The sequence below is a fragment of the Ochotona princeps genome, chromosome 25, assembly GCF_030435755.1.
Source record: "Ochotona princeps isolate mOchPri1 chromosome 25, mOchPri1.hap1, whole genome shotgun sequence".
NCBI classification, from domain to species: domain Eukaryota; kingdom Metazoa; phylum Chordata; class Mammalia; order Lagomorpha; family Ochotonidae; genus Ochotona; species Ochotona princeps.
This window is the reverse complement of record NC_080856.1, coordinates 16736642-16755408: the sequence shown is the minus strand read 5'-3', so window position 1 is coordinate 16755408 and position 18767 is coordinate 16736642. Positions and strand designations below refer to the sequence as shown.

Below are 18767 nucleotides of genomic sequence, written 5' to 3'. Positions count from 1 at the left end.
TCTCCACGGGAATGTGAAGCTGATCTGTTTTATGATATTCTTCACAAAACAGAATGGAAGCTATTAAACCCTTCTTTCTGCCTCACCCTTCCAATGTCAACAATCTGTATCCTCAGCACAAATTTCTTACATTTTTCTTTTGACAATCACTATCAAATGCCTATCAGTAGGAATTCCATCTGCTTCCTTCTTCTCTCGCTATGCTCTTATCCTGATGATTAATTACTTCTCCTCCCACATCATTTCTTCACAGCGCTCTGCCAGCTCTTCCATCAGGTCCTTTTTTGTTTGTTTTTTAAAGGGAACAATCCCCCCTTAATTTTCCATGTTAACCTTGAGAATCTCGGAGCTGCTTCTTCCTGCACAGGAAGCCTGGCTTTCTCCCTCGCCCTCTGGCCGACCGACGTGACCTAGAGGACACAGCGTTCTCGGCTCCTGCGTCTCCAGCCACCTCTACCTGGCACTACTTCCTGAATATTACCTCACTTACCAGATGTTTACTGAGAATATCACGCATGCATGCACTTTATTAAGTGTTAGCAAGATTAAGAGTGAAGAAATGGGCAGGTAAAGTGCTAATTTTCAGGTTCCTATGACAAAGATGAAAAGGCCATAATGGGAACATGGAAAAACTAGTATCTACATCTGTCTCGGGCACCCCCTATGGTCTACCCTTAGCTGAAGGATTCACACGGTGACCTTACCATCACCTCCTCATGGAGCTTTTCTTTTCCCACCAAGATTTATTTATTTTTATTGGAAAAGCAGATTTACAGAGAAAAGGAAAAACAAAGACCTTCCATCCACTGGTTCACTCCCTCAAGGCCACAAGGGTCAATGTAAGGCAAAGCCAAGGTCAGGAGGTTCATCTGGGTCTCCTGCGAGGACGGCAGGGGCCCTATCACTGGCCTTGAGCAGGGAGCTGGATTGAAGTGCAGCAGCTGGGACATGGACTGGTTCCCATAGAGACATCGTTATAATTTGACAGGTGCTGTTTCGGTAAACGTCCTTTGTGGTTAGCCTGTCTTCATGCTAACAACAACAACAACAACACACACACAAACAAATAATACAAATGGATTAAAAGTAGAAAATGATAGCGGTAACTGTTAAGAAAAAAATAAAGCATATAAGAAAGACACTACTGAAGAATTTACTCTTATAGCCAATTCTGGATTGAACAAGGCAAGGGGAGGCGTACTGAGAAGAGCTGAAGGGAAAGGGGAGCAGGTCACATGGACTGCCCAGGAAAGCGCTTCCCATGAGGAAAGCAGAGCAAAGACGGGGGCACACGCCAGGAGCAGAGCTGGCAGTGTACACCCCGCGCAGTGTATGCCCCGAGCAGTGTACGCCCCGCACAATGAAGACATGACAGCAACAAGCAGCAGATAAGCCCAGCAAACAGGGCTCTGTTCACCCACAAGGGTGGTAGGTTTTCTTTTTTTATTTATTTTTTAATTTTTGAATTAATTTTGAATTTTATGGTATAATTCCATAGGGTCTGGGATTCCCCCACCCCAAATTCCCAGTCCCTGCTGATGTTCCCCATATTATTACAATAGTGTAGTCCTTCATAAGGAGTCATGAGGGTGGCCGCTTTGGCTCTCAAATGCCTTTGCTCAGATCTTCCGGTGACAGCCCAGAGACCCCTTCCCCCCCGCACTCTCCCGCAGCCCAGCAGCTCCAGGCTCGCCACCTGTTTCAAGGTGCTCTCATCGGCATCCTGATTTGTCTAATTCACCTTCCTCTCAAAGGTCTTACTAAGAAAACACTATTTAGAGTATCTCTGGATCTTGCCCTTAGATGATACAAGTATCACAGAGAAAAAGATAAATTATTTCTATTAAGCATTTATACAGACCTTAACATCAAGAGACCTGAAGCTCAAAATTAAGGCCTGGGGCCTGGCGGCGTGGCCTAGCGGCTGAAGTCCTCTCCTTGAAAGCCCCAGGATCCCATATGGGCGCCGGTTCTAATCCCGGCAGCTCCACTTCCCATCCAGCTCCCTGCTTGTGGCCTGGGAAAGCAGTTGAGGACAGCCCAATGCATTGGGACCCTGCACCCGCGTGGGAGACCTGGAAGAGGCTCCTGGCTTCAGATCAGCTCAGCTCTGGTTGTTACGGCCACTTGGGGAGTGAATCATCGGACGGAAGATTTTCCTCTCTGTCTTTCCTTCTCTGTGTATATCTGGCTGTAATAAAATGAATAAATCTTTAAAAAAAAAATTAAGGCCTGAAGTTCTCTCTGCAGATTATTTTCTTCCTCTGCTTTGCTATCAACCCGAAGCCACTGCCCATGTCTTGGCTCAACTTGACAACTCTCTCATTCTTTTTCCCTTCACTGGTGCTCTGTGATTTATTTTTATTTTTTATTTGTTTGCAATTTTTATTACTTCAGCAACAGGGTGACATTTAGCCTAGTTGCTAAGTCATCTGTTGAGATGCCTGTAGCCCAAAGCTGTGAGTTCGGTACCATGTTCCTGTAACGTGTCCGGATTCTCTGCCGGTGCAGCCACTGGGAGGCAATGATGACTAACGTAAGGAACTGGATTTCTGACACTGATGTTACAGACCTGGCTTGTGTACCAGACCCTGCTGCAAACTGCCCAGTCCCGGCCTGTGTGAGCATCTGGAGAGTCAATCAGAGGACAGGAATTCTCTTCCTGCATTTTAAATTAACAACTTAAAAATATGTAATGAAATTTTAAAAATTCAACTATTATAGCATAGGAAGTAGCTTTATTTCTTTTTAAAATAAGATTTGCTTCTGTTGATATTTATTTGAAAGGTACAGTGACAAGAGAGAGGGGGAGAGACACATGGAGAGATCTTCAATATACTGGTTCACTCTCCCAACACCAGCAACAGCTGGGCTGCATCAGGCCAGAGCCAGGGATTTGCAACTCTATCTGGGCCTCCCATGTGGGTGACAGGAACCCAGGCTCTTGGGTCTGTACCTGCTGCCTTCCCAGGAGTATCAACAGGAAGCAGAATCGAACACTTGAACAGGCAGGTGTCTCAAGCAGTGGCTTACTACACTCGATCATATCAACAACTCCCCTCTACCTTTTAATATCAAAACCTCTCAGAATTTAACCTACTTTTGTATTCCCTATTAAAAAAAACCCCAGCTTTAGTATAATTTACCTACAAGCCAACCACCTAAAGTATATAATGAAATGGTTTTGTTATACTCGTGGATGCGTATAATCATCACACTGAATTTCAGAATACTGTCTGAATCACCGAAAAAGAAGTCTTGTCATCCTTTAGTTAAAATCCCCCCAGCCTGGAACAACCACTAATCCACTTAAGAGTCTGGAGATCTTACTGTTCTAGACTTGTACATAAATGGAATCACAGTATACTTACTATAACTGGCTTCTTTCATTTAGCATGACATTTCCAAGGGTCATTAATGCCACAGCATGAATAAGTATTTCATTTCTTCTCACTGCTCTACAATACTCCAGTATACAAGCACAGCATGTTGGTCTGCTCATCAACATTTAGGCGGTTTCCACCTTTCGGCTTAGTCACTGTCAGGAAGTTTTGCTGGCTTGCCATCTAGAATGTATCCTGATTCAAAACATATTCTGAATCAGTCTGAACAAATCCTGTCATATCTGCTCACCCTAGCTCAGGCCATTACCACCTCTCTGTCTGCACAGGCAAAGCACCTCCCATCCCTCTTCCTCTTTTTCACCCTCTTCGTTATCTACATAGAAGCCAGATTGCTAATGAAAAACCATTTACAATTCACATCATTCCTCTGTTCAAAGTTAATAGTTTCCAGCTAAATTAGAAAAAATCAGATCCCATTAGCAGGGCCTATAAAGCACTATGTGATTTCATATTTATTCTACCCTCTTTTATTACAACTGCTTTTCTTATTTGAGAAACAGACAGCAATTCACGAGCACCTGCACATACACGCACACAAAATGGGAAACTCGTAAGACAGAGGTCTCACATCCATTGCTTCACTTTCCAAAAGCTCAGACAACAGCTGGGGCTGGACCAGCCGGAAATGGAGCTAAGAACTTAATCCAGGTCTCTCACTTGGTTATCAGGGAGCCAGCCAACACCTAAGCCATCGCTTGCTGTCTCCCAGGGTGCACATTAGCAGGAAGATGGTATCAAAGTGGACTTGATACTCAAACTCATGGAATTTGATGTAAGATGCGGGTGCCCCAAGCAGCACACACTTACACTCATCAGAAGGGACAGATGCTCTCACTAGCAGTTACGATGCTGGTTGAGACTGCCAGATTCCGCATCACAGTACCAGAGTACCGATCAGAGTTTGATTCCTGGCTCTAGCTCCTGATTCCAGCCTTCTAATAATGCAGACCCTGACACACAGAGGTAATGGCTCAATGGCTGGGTTCCTACTACCCATGTGGCAGACCCAGACTGAGTTTCAGGTTAATCATGTTGGCACCGGGCTGTTGTGGGCATTTTTGGAGATCAGTAAAATGGAGTATGACTGTTTTATTTGCTCTCTCTCGCTGGTCTTCAAATAAGCATTTTCTCCTAGATGAAAAATCTTAGGCAGAAAATATGAAGGTACATCAAAAAGTTCATAAAAATGGGATTAGGAGGTAAGTTAATTTTGCTATAAAAATTGTGACTTATGCATAGATCTTTCATGTTAAAATTTTTCTGAGATTTAAAAAGATATATGTATATATATGTTTATTTTTATTGGAAAGGCAGATTTATAGAGATGAAGACACAGAGAGAAAGATCTTCCTTCTGCTGGTTCTTTCCCCAAGCGGTCTCAATGGCCAAAGCTGAGCCGACGAGAAGCCAGGAGCCAGGAGCCAGGAGCCTATTCCAGGTCTCCCACACAGGTGCAGGGTCCCAAGGCTTTGGGTCATCCTCGACTGCTTTCCCAGGCACAAGCAGGGAGATGGATGAGAAGTGGAGCAGCTGGAACACAAATCAGTGCCATATGGGATTCCAGCGTTTGCAAGAGAAGGATTTAGCCCCTGAGCTATCACACCAGACCCTCTGGGAACTTTTTGAAGACCTCTCACATAAAATAAAAATTCTAGCTCCAGGACATAAGTTGGTACTAGATTTGCTTACCAAGTCAACTGTAATGTTTACACATAGATTTAAAAACAAAAACAGGGGCAATCAGTCAACATATTAATTAAGGACACATTCTATACTGGAGTGCTTGGGTTCAAGTCCCATCTCTGCTCATGATTCTGGTTTCCTGCTAATGCACACCTTAGGCGGCAACAGTAATGACTCTAGTAACAGAGTCTGTCACTCACACATGGGAGACCTGGAGTGATACCCTGGCTCCAGGCTTTAGGCTGGCCCAGGTCCACCCCCCGCTCCCGCAAGTATTAGGAGAGCAAAACAATGATGTGAGTGTCACCTCTCTAGCTCTCCTTTTCAAATAAACAGAATGTTGCCAGCACGCCAGCACACATATGTGACATGGGCGCTTGGATGATTAGCCAGTTGAGCCATTCTGTCGGCCCCCAATGGTTTCCTTTTTTTTCTCCCCAAAACTTCTAACTACAGTAATAATTATACGAATATAGAAAAAACAATGTCTAAATAGCATTCATAATTTGAACCAACTTTTCTTATAGGTAGGTGATAAGAATCTGTTATTACTTGAGTCACCCTTGCCACAATAAATGTGGTTCCAGTGTTTGAAGAAAGGTATGAGAGCCAGTCAATCTAGTGTGACAACAGAAATTTAAAAATACTTCTTCAGTTTTGGAGAAAAGACTGGCTGGGTTGAATCCACTGAGATGCCATGTCAGTTTCCAGTGTGGCTCCTAAATATGGCTACACTGCTAGACCTTCAGGTGTAGTAGGCATTTGCCAAGGCAGTTTTAGGTGTACTCAGTTTTCCCTGCCCCACTGACTGCAAATCTTTGCCAGCTTAATGTTCACCTCTTCTATAGTGAACAAACCAGGTTTTTTCAGTGTCACATTCATGGCCGCTAATGAGGCCCTCGGATATAACTACAGGAACGTCACAATAGTAAAAGACAATGACCACATATATCACCTCCTAGTTTCTGATCACATGCTTCAGTTTAAACTAGGCGATCAAAATGTGCAATGGGGCTGACATAGGGGCCTAGAGGCTGAAGTATCTAAGCTTCTGGAATAGACTCTCATTGTGGCATGATCAAACACTAGAAACATCAGCTCTATTTCACCTTCTGAAAATTTTCCATTCTCCTAGTGTAATTTGTGAAATCCACAATTTATACCTTTCTTTACTAGGGACCTAAATGTATTTTCAACAACCGCAATGTCAGAAAATAATAGGATTTGCAGAAAAATACTTGAAGTGTCTCATTCTGAGGAGAAAGCGGTAACACTCATTCCCTTCCTAAGTATATTGTGGCTCTGCTTTGGCCTGGCAGCTTAAGCTGATGCCCATGACACTGGCATCCCATATGGATCCTGGTTTGTGCCTCTGAGCTGCTCTGATTTCCATGCAGCTCCCTGCTAGTGCACCTGGGAAAGCAGTGGAAGACAGCCCAAGTGTCTGGGGCCCTGTCACGCAAATGGAGACTTGGAGGAAGCCATTAGCTCCTGGTTTCAGCCTGGTCCAATCATGGCAGCTTTAGCCATTTGAGGAGGGAGCCAGTGGATGGGATATCTCTCTGCACCTCTGCCATTCGAATAAATAAATAAATAAAATTTATTTGAGCATTCAGCTAATTCTTCAGTTTAAAGTCTTACAATGCTTAGAAGCTCTGCATATTACTAATGTCGATACAACAAAAATTAAATAAAAATTAAGGACAAAAAAATTAAGGAAGGACATAGAAATAAAATAAAAAGGACAAACATTCTTAACATGTGACAAACTATTTAAGTTCAACAAACGTACTCGTAATCTGGTCTTTTTGGTATAAAGATGTCTTGTGTATCATCTTCCATGTGCTGCACATCAACAGAGAGATCTGTAGCTCCACCTGCATTAAAATTTCCTTGGATATTTTGATGGTATTGTTGAAGACGCTTCCATAAGTCATTGTAAAGACGCAATAATTTAGGGTATTCTCCTTCAAATGACTGTTTCAAAAACGTAGAAGCTGTAAAATGAAACAATAACACGGATTAGGGAAATGACAAAGATTAATATGTGGAAAGCAAATAAATGTTTCTTTTGCATCTAAACATGATGTTCCAAACAGCACAGAGTACATGACAAACCAAAGATGTATTTCCACTAATTCCTTTAAAATTTATTAATAGTCACCATTTATTTGAGATGCAAGAGATAAACAGACATGCAGAGAGAGCACACAAATGGGCGTACTTCACAAAAGTCTACAATGACCGCGGTTGTTTCAGGAGGCCAGAATCAATCCGTGTCTCCCAAGTGACTGGAAGGAACCCAGTTACTCATGCAGTCACGGATGCTTCTGGTCATCTGCGGTGGCAGGAAACCGGAATCAGGAGATGGAGCTATGCATCCAATCCAGCACCGCACGGTGGGGTACAGACATTTTCACCATTAAGCTACATGCCTGTTCCAAATGAGATCTTTTAAAATAATGTTAGTAGGCCTGGCATGATAGCCTGGAGGCTAAGTCCTTGTCTTGCATGTGCCAGGACCCCAAATGGGTGCCAGTTTATGTCTTGACTATTCCACTTCCCATCCAGCTCTCTGCTTGTGGCCTGGCAAAACAGTAGAAGACAGCCCAAAGCCTTGGGACCCTGCACCTGCGTGGGAGACCTGGAAGAAGCTCCTGGCTTTAGATTAGCTCAGCTCTGGCCATTGCAGCCACTTGGGGGAATGAACCAGATGATGGAAGATCTTTCTCTCTGTCTCTCCTCCTCTCTCTATATCTAATTCTCCAATAAAAAGAAATTAATATTAAAAAATGTTAGGAACAATAATTTTGCTCTTTATTTACTACAGATGACATGTGGACCACATAGTTTGAAAAATCACAATTACAACTGGCTCATCTCTCAATAACTCATACACAAATACACAGAAAATCAGGCTATGGAAAATTAAACCTAACATTTAACCGACGTAATCTACAGTAAGAAAATACTTAAACAACAAAAGCACAATCTTTCCAATTGCACATATACAGTTTCCAAGACTGACAATATGTAGTTTCATAAAATCAATCTGAATAAAGTGCTTCAAATCATACAAAGCAATTTATTAACTGTACTAATCAAAGTAGTTTTTTATATTAGAAATCAGTATCAAAAGAATTCTGAAAAATTCTCAAATATTTGGAATTGTAAAAAATGCTTCCAACTAACCTATAGGTCAGGAGAGAAAAGGAGAGGCAAGCATCGTGGCACCCCACATCACACAGCCTGGATCAATTCCTGCCGTGGCCCTTGGATCCAGGTTCCTGTTTATACACACTGTAGGAGACGGCAGGTGATGGCTCAAGTACTTGAGTTCCTATCACTCATATAAGAGACCAAGATGGAATTGTATCAAATAAATAGATCTTTTAAAAAATTAGTACAACAAGAAATGTAGGGGCCAGCATAGTGGCAAATTGGGTTAAGCCTCTGCCTATGATACTCAAACCAGACATTAACAGAAAGCAAAAGCTACTGAAGAAAACAAAACAAAATCACAAAAAAAATTAGACATCAACTAAATTATAAATGTCTGCACTTTGAAAGACAGTGCTTGAGGGCAGTACTGTGGTGTAGTGCTTAAAGCTGCCGCCTGCCACCACCAGCATCCTGTATGGCGGCTGATTCAAGTCTCAGCTGCTTCTCTCTAGGTGCGCCTGCTGGTGCACCTAGGAAAGCAGTGGAGGATGACGCAATTGCTTGGTTCTCTTCCTCCATAAGGAAGGCGCAGGTGAATGAAGCTCCCGGATTTCTCCTGGCCCAGCCAGAGGAGTGAATCACAGAATGAGAGATCTCTGTCTCTTTCCCTCTCTGTAACTCTGCCTTTCAGAGACATAAATAATTTAAAAACAAATAGACGCTGCTGAGAGGATGGAAAGATAAGCCGCTCAGTTCGAAAATTTCAAAGTGTGAGATTTGTATCTCAGGAAAATACAAATTGAAACCGCAATAAGGTACAACCAGATAATGGCTCTCAAATGACTAGAAATTAAAAAACAGTGACTATAGCAAATACTGTTGAGAATGGAAGAATGAACTGTTAGACACAGCTAGTAGAAAGAAAAAATCCTGACTAACCATTCTGCAAGAGTTTGGCATTTCCTTAAAATGTACATATTACTAGTACATCCAGATAGACTAGTTATATCCAAAGCACTTTCATTTGCAGTGGCAAAAATCTGGAAACAATCTAACTTTCATCAAGGGATGAGTATGCAAACAAATCACAACATAAGTAAACAATGTACTACAAGTCACAATATGAATGCATCTCTGTAAAACCATTCTGTGTGAAATAAGCTCAATAAATAACACATGTGTAAAACATACTGTACAGAAATCCACGAGACAGAATCTAACCAAAAGGAGACCTCCATTCACTCGGGGGCGACAGAGGAGCCAGAGAGACTTTGAGAGGTGACGGCTGGCTCCGTGGGCCTTGTCAGGATGGCTTCACGGGCACACACGCATGCTCACACTTGTCCACTGACCCTCTGGATCTGTGCAGTTGACTGCTGCTGTTTCTTTGAGAGGAGTTCTCGGGCCTCCCTCCTTCCTCAGAGGACAATCACTAGGGCCCGGCTGTGCCTATCTGCTCTTGTACAGCATGCCCATTATTCAAAGTCCAGGCTGCTTTTGCTTTTCTGGCTGGTAACCTTGAGAGATAAGGTGACATTTCTGTCAGTCAAACAAAACATGTCTACTGCTCAACACAAAACTGGTATTTCTTCAAGCTCCAGGCTCCTATAATGCTAACTGAGGGTGCACACATCACCTGTGAGGCCTGGACAGTGTCTGTTCACGGCACGACAGGACGTGGGGAATCAACAAAACAATATGTGCATGCTCATGCTGCCTGCTATGCTAAGTACAATTAAGTTCTTTCTGTCTCATTCGGGAGTTCTAGGCCTTCTGACAACTCACAGACTATGGCTAGGCAATCTTTCTATGTTAGATAAAATCTTGGCTCCTCACAGTTCTTGAAATCCCCCAATCTAAGTCATATTCCATTGGTTATACTCCTCTAACAATCTGCTCTTTGTGGTACTTGCATTTACCATAATTCATAATTATCTTTATTTACAGTAAGTTTTTCTTACTTGACTATAACCTTCATACAAGTGGGCCCGGCACAATAGCCTAGCGGCTAAAGTCCTCACCTTGCCTGCGCCAGGATCTCCTACAGATGGCACTTCATATTCTAGTTGCTCCACTTCCCATCCAGCTCCCTGGTTTTGGCCTGGGAAAGCAGTTAAGGATGGCCCAAGGTCTTAGGACCCTCTACCCACATGGGAGACCCGGAAGAAGCTTCAGGCTCCTGGCTTCGGATTAGCTCAGCTCCAGCCATTGTGGCCACGTGGGGAATGAACAAGTGGATGGATTGTCTCTCCTTCTCTCTATAAATCTGCATTTCCAATAAAAATAAATAAATCTTAAAAAAAAAACCTTCATGCAGGTAAGGACAACGTCTGCTTTCTTCCAGGTACATTTGTTTATCTACTAGTATCTATTAATTTACCCAGATTAGCAAAAATTAATATTTCTTACATGATAACTGATGGTTTTTTTGTTTTGGAACATCAGATATACAGAGAGGAGGAGAGTCAGAGAGGAAGATCAGAGTTCCATCCGCTGATTCACTCCCCAAATGGCTGCAACAGCCTGAGCTGTGCCACTCAGAAGCCAGGAGCCAAGAGCCTCTTCCAGGTCTCTCATGTGTGCTAGGGTCCCAAGGCTTTGGGCCATCCTCAACTGCTTTCCTAGGCTACAAGCTGGATGGGAAGCGGGGCCACCCATATGAGATCCCGGGGTGTGCAAGGCAAGAACTTTAGCCACTAGGCTACCGTGCCAGGCCTCTGAGCTTTGTTTTTAATAGTCTATATACTAATATTCATGGACATCTTACTTATACAAGAAACTGCTGAGTTTTCAGATAATCAAACTATATTTTACCTCAATAAATGTGATCAACTAATTGTAAAGATATTTAAAACTTACATATATGCTCATATTTTGAAGTTAAGCACTACTTTAATTTCATCTATATCCTGTCCCAGTGTTCATATATCCCATACAACTTGATCATAATCAATTATTGAACTGACACAGTTATAGGTTATTTATTTACATCTTAATCATCTAACAAAAAAATCAAACAGAAAATGGCAGGTTATCGGGTCCCACTTAGATGGGAACTTACTATTCAGATGATGCCCGCATGCAAGCTATTGTTCTTTTTTATTAATCACTAGTGAGCACAACAGGCAGCAACATGCAGATGAAACTCATTAGCCAGCATAATTACTATCACAACAATGTTTTATAACTGAGAAGGTAATTTTTGAGAAGTGATTTTATTTACATTTTCTCATTAGGAAACAAATGGGAAAGGGCGAGAACCACCTTTGCTGAACAAAGCCTGCCCTGGAGTTACTCCCAGCTCCTGTCTTCCACTCCTAACAATAAACACCTGTAGGCCGGATTGAACGGCCTCACAGAGATGGAAGGACTAAGTCTGTGCTCCTCTGTCTCTCCAGCACCTCATGCCACCTTCCTTCCAGAACTGCACACTCTGAGACGCTACTTGTGCTAAGTGCCCTTCTCTTTTGAAATGACATTAAATGACAGCATCATTTGACTTTTTAATCTCCGTATTTTCTTTACCTAAACTGATAGTAGGTACTGAATGACTGAATACAATGACCTGAGGAAGGGTCTAGGATCAGAATTACATAATTTCCCAGATTCTACGAGCCTATCTTTAATTGTGTAACGAAGCAGGCACAGGCGTCAGAAGACAGCCCTGGTGTCTGATCCACCCCAGAGCTATAAGCATTCACAAATCCTGCCTTGGTCTTTATACACACACACATTGTCCCGGCTGCCTGAAGGTCTCTTTTTCCCTGCTTCTCACTCTGTGTTGCTCCATCAATCTCATCTCAGGCACTGGTAAGTGCTTGGAAGAAAAATGAGGCACAACTAGCAAACAGCGATAAATGCTATTTTACATCCTGTACTCAGGGGAGGCCTCTGAATGAAACAAGATACCCAGATATCAGAGGCAAGTGATTCAGAAGGAAGAAATGGCAAAGGAGAAAGATAAAAAATCTGCTATTGTAACAGGGGCTGTATTTTAATGGATTTGCCATTCTCTTTTGATACCTTGGCCTGAAAGTCAACCTTTACAACTGAGTTAAAGTTTGTCCTTTTAAAGTAAAATGCTACCAATTTCCAGCTTATTCCTTTCCCCTTACTGGTCTGGCTACCAACAATCAGACCTTACCTAAATTACCCAAACTATGAAAATATAGAAAGCCTGCAATTTATTCCTTTGGGATGTCTTGGAAATATGTTGTCTTACACAGTGTACTGATTGTCATTTGCCATACAACAAAATACTATGAAGAGAGCTGGTTATTTAAACAATTATTATCTCCTAGTTTCTGTGCGTCAGGGATCAGGCCATGGCCTAGCTGGGTCCTCCACCTCAGGTTCCTTCACAAGAGTGTAATCAAGGTGCTGCTTTTGAGGGATCTCAAAGGCTGAGAAGTGAGGGGTCTGCTTCCAAGCCTGTGCGGTTGCCGGTAGGGTTCGGCTCCCTGTGGGCAGAACCCACAAGTTCCTCACTTGCCATAGGTGGAAGCCAACCTTAGCTCCTTTTCCAGTTGACCTCTGCAACACGGCTGCTTGTTTTCTCAGAACATGCCCATCAAGATAGCAATGGAGGTTAAAGTCCTATGTAACCTGACTGCAGAAGGAACACCCCTTCCCATGTCCTGGCACTCAGACCAAATTTTGTGTATACTCAACGGGGGAAAGACTACTTTTGCATGTAAACACCAAAGGGGCAGGGGTCAGAGAGACATCTTAGACTGTGTCTGGCATAATAAATTATCCCACACTTCATTCACACCATCACAATTTACAGGATGTGGTTGCTCTCTTCATCAGGGAGCCACTAAACGGCTACAACACGACTAGGCAACAGAATCGTTTGGGACCACAGTTGTCAATGCTGTCTGTGGCTAACCAAAATGCTCTTACACAGTTTACGACTACCTAAAATGCAATGTTTAGGGCCACAAGCAGTCCTGAAACATCTCCGTCTAGATGGTGATAGTTGTGCACTACAGTAACCCGCCCCAACACTGAATAGCAAGGCAAAACAGAATCAGATCTACATTAAAAATATGTTTAATGTAATAGTGAAGAAAAGAGACCAACACCTTCTAAGAACAGCTCAGTCACAAACCAAGAGCAGCACTTCCACAAGTCAGCTGCTTCAAATGCAAGATTTTTTCCATTATTCTTTCGACATTAGCCACAGATAATAATTTTTCCTTCTAAGTTCTGCAACTCTATGGTCCAAGAAATGTATGAAAAGCAAAAATAAAAATCAAACTCCAGGCAATTTCCCAGTTAAAACAAACTGTAAACATACTTTATCGAGGACTAATAAACCTTTTCCTTTAGTTTTTTAAATCATAATACAACTGGGCCCAGAGGCATGGCCTAGCGGCTGAAGTCCTCACCTTGAAAGCCCCGGGATCCCATATGGGCGCCGGTTCTAATCCCGGCAGCTCCACTTCCCATCCAGCTCCCTGCTTGTGGCCTGAGAAAGCAGTCGAGGACGGCCCAAGGCATTGGGACCCTGCACCCACGTGGGAGACCTGGAAGAGGCTCCTGGTTCCCGACTTCAGATCGGCGCGTACCGGCCCGTTGTGGCTCACTTGGGGAGTGAAACATCAGATGGAAGATCTTCCTCTCTGTCTCTCCTCCTCTCTGTATATCCGGCTTTCCAATAATAATAAATCTTTAAAAAAAAAAATCATAATACAACCAAAATCAGAGAAGAGACAAAACAGCCATTTTAAAAACCAAAGAAATCCCATTTAGGTTAACAGATATTAAACTAGGTTTTGAATTTCTGATAGAGAAACTCATGTGTAAGCACAGCATTCTGTCGGTAAGCTTCCTGACCTGCCTGTGAGAGCAGGAGGCCACCGTCTGATCGCACAGCAGGAAGAGTGGCTGCCAGCGAAGAACCCTCTCAAGTCACTGCTCACCGTCTACTGATTGTTCTTTCTGGTCTTCACATTTCTGGTCCAAACAGTCCATTCCATATCAGACCACTTCCTCTGGATCCCACCCATTTCCTTCTCCGAAATTATTATTCTGTGTTGTATTTTTGGCTTTTTACTTTGCTTGGCCTCCTGCCAAGATCCATAAGAAATGCTTGGATATGTTCTATCCCCTGTAAAAGACCACACCTACAGATACCAAGTCAAGCAGCTCCCCCATTGGCCTGGCACGTGCAGCCAGTTCCTACCGCTTGTTTCGCTGACCACACACCCACACTGCTTTACCTCTTTCAATATTACCTCCCGACTTCCACCTGCCACAGTAACAAGGACACTGTGTTAAGTCACCATAGCATTCAAAGTGCCAAAAACAATAGGTACTTTTCTGATCTCCTCTCAATTTGTTCCTATTGATTATTCTCTCCTTTGAGAACCACTCCTACGATCCCAGTCTTTTTTTTCCACTAGTACCAGTTCTCTCTCTTTTCCTTCCTTTTTAAAAAAAAAAAAAACAAAAAACTTAAGATTGACTTATTTTAAAGATCAAACAACAGAGATGGAAACAATTTCCCATCTGCTAATTCACTCTCAATATGGTCGCAATGGCCAGAGCTGAGCCAATCTGAGGCCATGAGCCTGGAACACCATCCTGGTCTTCCACGTGGGTGGCAGGAGCTGAAGCGCCCAAGTACTCGGGCCACTTTCTGCTCCCTTCTCAGGAACCTCAGCATGCGGCTGGATTGGAAGTGGAGCATCCCACACTGCAAGCCGCATTCTGCTATGGGAGGGAAGCCTCACGGGAGGCATGTGAGTCTGCAGCACAAGTCTATAGATGTAGATTTCAGATAATAAAGAAAGAAGTATATGACAAACGTGTGTGTTCCCTGTCAGCTTGGCTTCAGCACTTACCACCAGCAATCCTTTCTAAAATATTCTCTCTACCCAAACCTGCCCACCACTGATGGTTATTTTAGAGTAAACAACAAATGTATGATCTCATCTATAAATATCAAGCATATACACCTACGTGGAACTATTTTCTTAAAAAAGAATTATAACTACAATATCTAAGCCTCACAGAAAAATAACCATATTTGCTTCGATTTTTAATGTTTTTAATTAGTATTCATAAGTTATGCACATACTAAAATTATTTGACACATCAAGAACTTAAGGGGAGGGGTGGGGAGAATCCCAGTACCTATGAAACTATGTCACATAATACAATGTAATTAATAAAAAAAAAAACTTAAGCGCCAGTGTTATGGCACAACAGTGAAACTGGCCGTGGGCAATGCAGGCATCAGACATGGACAGCATGTGGAGTCCCAGCAGCTCTATTGCTGATCCAGATCTCCGGGGAAAGCAGCAGACGGCCAAGTCCACGGGCCGCAGTACCCGGAGGCGAGAAGCAGGTGGCGCTCCTGGCTCCCCCTTCGGCCTGCCCCAGCCCTAGTCGCTGCAGACGTTTGGAGAATGATTCAGGGGACAGAATGCCTTTCTCTGTCTCTTGCTTTCTTTCTGTAATTCAACCTTTCGAATAAACAAAAAATTTTTTTTCTTTTTTTAAGATTTCCTTTTTTATTTACTTGAAAGGCAGAGTTACACAGACACACAAAGGGGGCGCTCTTCCTGGCTCACTCCTCTAACGGCTGCAATGGCCAGGGCTGGGCCAGGAACGAGCTAGGAGACGGAAGTCTCTTCAGAGACTCTCATGGGGCTTTAGGGGTTCAAGGATATGGGCCATCTTCTGTTGCTTTTCCAGGGAACTGAACTGGAAGTAGAACAGCCAGGATCAAATGACACTTCTGTAGGATAATGGCATCATGGGTGGAGGCTTAATTTGCTATGTCACAATGTCAGCCCCTAAATAAGTCTAAAAAACAACAAAAATGTAAATATGGTTTCCCTATTTAATTTTTTTAATTTTTAAATTTTTTAAAGATTTACTTGCTTTTATTGGAAAGGCAGATATACAGAGAGGAGATACAGAGAGGAAGATCTGTCTGATGATTCACTCCCCAAGTGGCCACAATGGCAACAGCTGAGCCAATTCGAAGCTAGGAGCCAGGAGTTTCTTCCGGGTCTCCCATGTGAGTGCAGGGTCCCAAGGCTTTGGGCTGTCTTTGACTGCTTTCCCAGGCCACAAGCAGGGAGTTGAATGGAAACAGAGCCACCGGGACAAGAACTGGTACCCATATAGGATCCTGGCACGTGCAAGGAGAGGATTTTACCACTAGGCTACTGCTCTGGGCCCAGTTTCCCTGTTTCATATTTCTTTTGAAAATAGTCTCTTTTTGGTTGATACATAAGAAATGTTTAGTGCTAGAGACAGCAATATTTCAAAAAAAGATTATTTTATTTGAAAATCAGAATGACAGAAAAGAAAAATGGAGACAGGTTCAGTCCTCAGATGCCAACATAACTTGGATAGGCCAGACCAAAACCAAGTGCTATTTGTAAGTCATGAATTAAACAAAAAATTAATTTCATGTTCAGAGAGTTTATTATGTATGCAAGTTTACAAATATTCCATTTTACAGAGAGTCTGAATTACTGCTGGGCAGCATTCCGCATTGGGAGATTCAACCACGCTAACTGTTTGCGGTAGTCACCCTGCGGTGTGACTTACTCTTTCTATCTAATGGCAAGTTTTTATCTGTTGACTAGTCTCCTATGATTTCCTCCATCTCAGGCTCTGGTAACCACCATTCTGCTCTGCTTCTACAAGGGGTGAAGGTTTTTAGATTCCACGTGAAGGACCATGCAGTACTCGTTCTGTAGTTGCCTACCTAACGTAATGACCTACAGTTCTACCCATGCTGCCACAAGTTTCCATCCATATAAATCACTTAATTGCTTTAAGAACCTCGATGTTGTTGCCCGTAGCAGCTGCACACATTTGCATCTCTACCAACAGGATATACGTGCTTTCCTTTTTCCACACTGTTGTTGGGGGAGCGGTGGTGGTGGGGTGTGTGTGTGTTGTTATTGAACTATTCTTACTGGGGTGATATCACACGGTAATTTTGATTTGCATTTCAACACTGGTTGCTTCATCAACTTGGACATTTCCAGGTCTTCTTTTGAAAAATGGCTGCTATCTGATGGACCTGTAACTCCTTATGAAGGAAGGTACTGTTGCGACAATAAGGGGAAAATCGGTTGTGGGGTGGAAATAGGGGGAATGGGAATCCCAGACCATACAGAATTGTACCATAAAATGCAAAATTTAAAATAAAAATTAAAAAAAGAAAAATGCTCAATGTCTTTTAACCATTTTTATTTGGATTTTTAAATACTGAGTCATTCAAAGCCTTTATATATTATAGATGCCAATCCCTACCAGATGCATAGTTTTTAAATATTCTTCCTGTTCAGTAGGCTGTCTCTCCCTGCTGACTGCTCCCTGTGCTGTGCAGAAGCTTCTTGGCTTGATGGAATGCTGTTTATCTATTTTTTGATCATTTTATTCCTCTTAACTCCTTAAGAAATCGGGCCATTTTATCCTATGGAGTTTCCCACAGTCTGAATTCTGTTGCTTGCACTTCTGATTCCTGCATTTCCTTAAATTATTGGCTGGATCCATAACAGTGTTTTTCAACCTGGCTACACATGGAAACTACTGTAGAGCTTCTAAAAAATTCCTGATACTTGGGTCTCATCCATAGCAACAGATAAAACTGCAGACTTGCTTTTGGAACTTTAAAACATTTTTTAAAAAAAATATTTATTCATTTTTATTGGAAAGTCAGATGGTAATATAAAGAGGAGAGATAGAAAGATCTGTTCACTGGTTTATTCCTCAAGTGGCTGCAACGGCCACTGCTGAGCCAGTCGCCAGGAGCGTCTTCTGGGTTTCCCAGGTGGGTGCAGGGTCGTCACCTACTGCTGCATCGGAAGTGGCGCAGCAGGGACTCCAAATGGGATGCCAGCATTGCAGGAGGCTGCTTTATCCAATACATCACAACACTGGCCTCCTGAGTACACTTTTTAAAGTGTAGACCAAAGTGCATATTTATGTCATCTTGTTTCTTAGGTACACAAAATCAAAATATACAGGTAGATATTTATCTAATTTTTAAAAATTTAATGCATCTTCCCTTGCGGCTCCTTAGTAATAAACAAAGATATTGCTTTTCTTTTTTTCTCCCTTTCTTTCTTTTTGTAGATGCACCACAGTTTACCATTCTAAATAATAACAGCGTGAACAAGCCTTCTCGTAGTTTTGCTACATACATGGAATGGAGTCTCAGAGGTAAGACTGCTGGGTAGAAAACAGTAAATGCTTACATAATTTTGTTAGAAGTTCACAAACTCCCATCTATAATGTTTGCATGCTAATTAAAAACTCTGTTGCATTCCCAGAGAGCTGGACTGGGCATGGAGCATCCAGGACTCGAACCGGTGTTCCTGTGCGACACAGGCATCACAGGCAGAGGCTTAGCTCGCTATGCCATGGCACTGCCCCATACGATTATCCTTTCTTTCAATGTGCACAACAATTCCCAACAATTAATTTACTCAGACCACCGATGCTTTCATTATTGCTTCTGAATATTTAAATAGAAAAGCT

At 42.6% G+C, this 18767-nt stretch overlaps 1 protein-coding gene across 1 annotated transcript in view; it reads right to left on the bottom strand.

Moving 5' to 3' along the window:
* Positions 1-18767, bottom strand: part of COG5 (component of oligomeric golgi complex 5) — a 254069-nt gene that overhangs the window by 53147 nt on the left and 182155 nt on the right. The window contains exon 12 of the mRNA XM_004598593.4: positions 6880-7084. Within this exon, the coding sequence (XP_004598650.2) occupies positions 6880-7084 (205 nt within the window). The remainder of the gene's footprint in view (positions 1-6879; positions 7085-18767) is intronic.